This window comes from Pavona decussata, unplaced genomic scaffold (assembly GCF_977016875.1).
Source record: "Pavona decussata unplaced genomic scaffold, jaPavDecu1.1 SCAFFOLD_168, whole genome shotgun sequence".
In the NCBI taxonomy this organism is placed as follows: domain Eukaryota; kingdom Metazoa; phylum Cnidaria; class Anthozoa; order Scleractinia; family Agariciidae; genus Pavona; species Pavona decussata.
Window position 1 is genome coordinate 504,001 of NW_028145579.1, and position 6,000 is coordinate 510,000.

The 6,000-nt window shown below is 38.8% G+C and overlaps 1 protein-coding gene across 1 annotated transcript in view; it reads left to right on the forward strand.

Annotated features, from left to right (window-relative positions):
- The window catches only part of LOC146464174 (inhibitor of Bruton tyrosine kinase-like), a 30,440-nt gene that overhangs the window by 12,938 nt on the left and 11,502 nt on the right, over positions 1 to 6,000 (forward strand). The window contains exons 15-22 of the mRNA XM_085130133.1: positions 313 to 418; positions 1,188 to 1,729; positions 1,965 to 2,027; positions 2,616 to 2,698; positions 2,902 to 2,939; positions 4,362 to 4,461; positions 4,715 to 4,764; positions 5,584 to 5,635. Coding sequence (XP_084986259.1) covers positions 313 to 418; positions 1,188 to 1,729; positions 1,965 to 2,027; positions 2,616 to 2,698; positions 2,902 to 2,939; positions 4,362 to 4,461; positions 4,715 to 4,764; positions 5,584 to 5,635 — 1,034 coding nt within the window. The remainder of the gene's footprint in view (positions 1 to 312; positions 419 to 1,187; positions 1,730 to 1,964; positions 2,028 to 2,615; positions 2,699 to 2,901; positions 2,940 to 4,361; positions 4,462 to 4,714; positions 4,765 to 5,583; positions 5,636 to 6,000) is intronic.

Here is a 6,000-nt window from a genome sequence, read left to right on the forward strand (position 1 = left end):
TTATCGATTGATATCGATTGATCGATTGAATTTCCGATCATCGGTTTCCATCGATTGGATACCCCGGGATTTCTTCATGAAGTCTTTTCTAATATATGCTGAACCTTGATTTCTCAAGTAGGGCGTCCTACGTATTGCGTTTTATTAGGGCGTTTATTAGAAGAAATATGGAAGATATGTGTCGCATTTTACAGACTGTGTACTTGATAACCTGTGTTTGGGAACGTGCTAGGTTAAAGTTTGAAAAATAAATTGACAGAGCTGACTCGTGCAAAGTTGTTGTTTAAACCTTTCGTCCTTCATTCATTCCAGGTTAAAGAAGCTTCCGCGTGTAAGCCCTGCACAAGTGGGGCAACATTTGATTCAACTGTTAGAGGAAACAACGCGTGAAGACGACATACACGATGTTGAATTTCTAGTACGTCATTTTCATATTTCATATTGATTGAGCCATTTTTTAGTTTGCAACGTTTTTAGTATTTTTGTTGTCCAGAATTTCATAAAATATCACTATAGGAAAAGAAGAGCGGAAGCAAGGACGAAAGTCGATCTCTGAAAGTTTACTGCCGCAGCCTAGAGCATTGTCGCTTGCAATAGACTCCTTTCGATATATCAGAATTCAGCTTGACAATGAGGCTAAGAGGACGCAAACAGAGGAAATAGGCCATTTCCGATTTGCTATGAACTTCACTATGAAAGCGAGGTAAAGTGCAAAACTTTGAAAACTATGAAAATTAGTTTTGTGTGCATATGAATGAAACTAATTTTCATAACAATAACTTTGCACTTAGCTTCACTTTCATAATGAGGTTCAAAGTAACTCGGAAATGGTCTATTGAATAATCATATTTATTTATTTCTGTTGTTTGTGTCTTCTGGACCTCGAAATCAAGATGAATTTTAATATTTCGAAAGGAGCATATTGAAGCTGTATTTAAGGACACGCCAGGATCAACTCAACTAAAATGATTTATAGTCCAGGCCTCAGTTCTTCAAAGAGCGGATATCTATCCAGTGGAAAAATTGCTATCCAGCGGATAGAATGTACTCCAACCAATACATTTTATCAGCTGGATAAACTCTTTGACCAACTGGCACGCGATTCTAAATCTTTTTAATGGGTTTTTCAACACGACACGAGGTTTATATTCTTGTCATGGTAACAGTGATCTATATCCATTCATCAGGTCAAAGGACAGGTTATTCCAGCTCATGGCTTCGTTCTGGCATCAAGAAGCCCAAAGTGTCGCCAACTAATATGCGAAATCAAAGAAAACTGGCCCCAGATACCGGACAAAGGGATGAGAACTATCCCATTACACGAGAACGTTGACTATGCTATGGTCATGAGTTGGCTTAGACGGCTGTACCGTGGTGAGGACATTAATGACAAAGAAGTGTTCTTGAAAGACGCTCCTGTTAAAGGCAAGAATGGCTTCCACAGCATCAGCAAAAACAAAAATAAAACACAAATAACAATTAAAACAGATGAAACTGTCAACAAAAAGGAACTTGTGCCAGAACGTAACGAAGAGGACATGTTTTCTGATCGCGTTCTTGCAGACTTGGTGTACTTGGCGGAAAGAGACTTGGATGATTTCTCTTCACCGACCTTTGATGATGGTGAAGACTTTTCAGCGAAAAATGGCGATGATCTTACAAAAACAGATGTCTTAAAAGCAACAGAAATGAATGAAACAAAGACCAGCCAAACAAGGACTTCAGATAGGTATCAATCTGTGGTAAATTTTGTTAATTTAAGGCCCAATTTATACGTCGTTGTAATAGTCTACGACTGAAATATTTGAAACTTATTTTTAGCCAGTGACAAATCCTTCAGGCTTAGAGGTTTATCATGAATATTCCTGGCTGCAATTTCAATATTTTTTTTTTCTATAATTTGTCGTTTCATATCTGTACTTGGTGGAATCAACTCTTTAATAACATCCCATCTCTACTGGTAGGAAAGACGAGGAGGAGGATGTTTCCAGCGGTCGCGAATCGATGACACTTTTAAGAACAAATTGGTGAGCAGATTTGAAGTTAGAACTACTACGGTTACCGCGTACTTCGTCTATTGTACGCCCCGGCGTTGTCGTGAAAACTGAGATAGCCACAACCTCTTAGGCTCGGTTACCAGCCGTTTTTCACGAAATGAACCCGCGCTCACACACCGGACAAACTGGATCCGAGTGAGCGGCGAAAATCGAGCCTACCAACCCCCCAGCAATAGGAAGAAGCACGAAAGAGAAGATATCTGCAAATGGTTAGGCTTTCTAGTCTTCTCGGATAAGGACGAAAAACCTAGGCCCCGACTCACAGTACCTTCACCGGCATAATCTGACCCTGTGGCCAGACGTAAAAGAACCACTAGGGAAGTAACAAATCTCTGGCAGTGACCAGCCCTAGTGTCTATCTCAAATTCACATTCGCATAAGAGCGCATTCATAACTCATTACTTCTTGATTGTAAACTGCGCCACAAGCAGACAATCGCAAGGACTATCGGAGGGCAAGTCAGTGTCCAGTATTATAAGTAGAATGGACAGTTTACAACTTTTGTAGGTATACTGAGTGCAAACTTAGAAACACTTCGCTAATACCTTCTTTTGTTAGCCCCGAGCTTTACGATGTTGTGATTGTTTCTGAAGATGGAACTGAGTTGCAGTGTCACAAGTGCATTCTAGTGGCTCGACTTGGTAAGAAACTATTGGAAACTAATGTTACCTCTACGGAACATTTCGTTCATCTTGCCAGTCTCGTACAAAAAAAAAATGCCTGATGTAACAAGGGCTTCAGACGCTGTCTCAATTGCGTCTTTGAAACGTTAATGATGTAACATGGGCTTTGAAGAGGCTTGTAGAACTGATAATTTATTAACCATAACGACTTTTTTTTGCAGAGTATTTTCGAAGCATGTGGGCCTGCCGCTGGTTGGAGGTAACGAAATATATGCTTCTTTTCTCTGTTCAACTCGAGTATATGCACCAAAAATTGTTGTTAGTTTGTAATGTCAACCAAAAAACTAGTCACCCTTGCCGCACTGAATGTCGACTTGAGTGCTTGTTATGACAAAGATAGTCTGTGGGAAGTGGTTGCCGTTCGATTTACTGCCGGGGGTGCTTCTCCTCACAGGAGGGGGCTTACATCTTTTTAGGACAGACGCTTAATTCTTTTAGGCAAAACATCTGAGAGAAGTTCCTAGTATTCTGTTTGTTTGTTTGTTTGTTTGTTTATTTCACCACACACGTTACAAAAAAGCAAAATAAGAGTGCAAAAATATGTATTACAGAGAAGGTAGCGAGGAAGCCTTAGGAGAAACCATAGAGCTTATAGAACAAGGCTTCCTCATTACAGAGTTGTTACATATAATGTTTGAAGACTGTGAGATGGTTGATACAATTACAGTTGAAACGAATAGACGGGAAACGATCAATAAACATTTGAGAAAAAAAATAGCATGTAAGGTCAAAAATAGAGATACAGATGACACAATAAGGAGCTTACATGTAAGCACAGACGTTTGTGAGCCACGGACGGCAACTGGAAGTCGAATGTTTCCTTTTTTGGCGCGTTTCTGCTTCTTATCGATGACAGGAAAAGCGCTTGTTGGACGTCTGTGGCTTGACGTTACAAACGTGATGGCGTCAAAACGATCCAAAAAGGAAACAAATCGACTTCCGGTTGCCGTCCGTGGCTCACGAACGTCTGTGCTTAAGCTCCCTAATAACAGACGGAAACGGCGAGGGTAGTAACACTACGATTTAAGAGTACTAGAAGTCATTCTTTATTGGGGTACCTCAGGTAGGGGATCTTATTGGAAAGGGGGCGCTTCTGGAAGGAAGGCGCCAAGTAGAACCATGTGGGTATGTTTATTGAAAATGTCACCGCTACACAGGTAGCCCAAGCTGTACAATTCATGTTGACCTTTATAACGTAAACACCAGCTTCACGTAATTTGGGCATCAAGATGACCATTGTGTATTAAAATAGCGACATTATAAGGGTTTGTATGAGGAGAAGAATTATATTAATTTAATTAAATATTAATTGTATTTGAAGGCACAATTAGGAACGATTTTTCAACCAAAAATTGTCACCTGAACTATTTTGTTGTTCCTTTTGGGTCCTGTGTGGTTTTTGGGTCGATTTGAGGCGATTTCGAAGAGTTTCAGTTAAAACGGCTTCCCTCTCTATAGACAGAGAGTGCTCTGCGAGCAGAGGCCCTTCGATCCGTTGGAACTGCAACTCTACGAAATTTAAGGTCTATAAGAGTATAGACCATAGAAAACTGCCATTGATCTGTTAAATAGTAAAATCTGCGTAGAACAATCACAAAGTCGTCTACAATTTACCTTGAAGGCTAGCTCATACTCCAAGAACGTCAAGTTACCATTTCCAACTGTCATCCTGGAACTGGTTTTGGATTTTCTCTACTCGGGACAAGCAGGAAAATTAGAAGGTGATTAAAATGACTGAAGTGTGTTTTATTTATTCTTCATCGGTTTCCTGATGCCTATTTTTTTTTTTTTAATTTTATTATTTATATATTTATTTATTTTTATTTATTTATTTATTTATTTATTATTATTATTATTATTATTATTATTATTATTATTATTATTATTATTATTATTATTATTATTATCATTTATTTTTTTTTTGTAAGGCAGAATGAAAATGAATGACAGTATTTGTTTTCACTTATTTTACAGGCATTACAGATCTGGAGTTATTGGGACAAATTCTTATTGTAGCAGATCAGGTATGTACATCGATGTTGGCAAAGGTGCTGCTGTTGTTAATACCAGCTTTGTTGCTGTTGCTTTCCCCCCCCCCCCCCCCCCACTCCCCCCTTCCCCGCCGCTCATGCGAGGATTTATCCACTGGACTACCCCCAGGATGTTATGTTTTGCATACATTCGCTGGCACTAATTTACACATAAACAATGTGGAGTTTCTTCTCTAAGGAAATATCACGTCATTATAGAGACCATCTTTGTCTTGAACCACTGAAAGTGATTTATTTATTTATTTATTTATTTATTTATTTATTTATTTATTTATTTATTTATTTATTTATTTATTTATTTATTTATTTATTATTGTGGCAATCTTCGTTTTAGACTGTTCACAGTCCCCTATTTTTCCGTGGGATTTTCGATGCTCGCACGCTTTGATGAAACTCGACGTTACAAACCAAGATGGCGGACGTATGATCCAAGCATACGAGTCACGAAAATCCCACGGAAAAATAGGGGACTGCAAACAGTCTATCTTTGTTTTTGTTGTTGTTGCTGCTTTTGTTCTTATCTGTTTTTTTAGGATTCGGGGTTGTTTTTTTGTTTGTTTGTTTTGTTTGCTTGTTTCATTTGTTTTCCAAATAACCCGAGGATGTCTCAACTTTCTTGCTTGGGCACTAGCTGCACGCCTATCACATCGGTGGTAAGGTTTATCATGACCGTAACGTCTGTTTGTTCTGACCGAAAGCTTTGTATAATATTCATCAAATCTGATAAAATTACAACAATTTAGCATTTGCAACTTCAAATTAACGCAGGTACTGTTATCTGTAAATTTGCAGCTGTTAATTTGCCGAATGAGAGAGATTTGTGAGGCCGTCATCGCTAATCTTGGTACGTAACACCCTCATAATTGTACGTGAGGGATTTAGATGTTCCTTGTTGTTGTTGTTGTTGTTTTTGTTTGTTTGTTTTTCTGGCGCTGTAAACGGAAGTGTGTCATAGAAGGCCAAGTTACAGCAGCTTTTACAATCGTGGCGTCGATTTGGCAATGACTAATGGCAAACTGCCAACCGCGGACTTTCCGTCAAACTGTTACGGCTTGAAATTTTTTTACACGTTTTGGCATCTTTTTGTGAATGTTGTGATGTTTTCTGTTTTAACTGACCAAACACATGCAGGTGCTGTGAGAACATGAGTTTTCACGGAAGCCAGTGGATTTTTTCAAAAACTTATATGGCAAACGCTGTCAGTGAGTA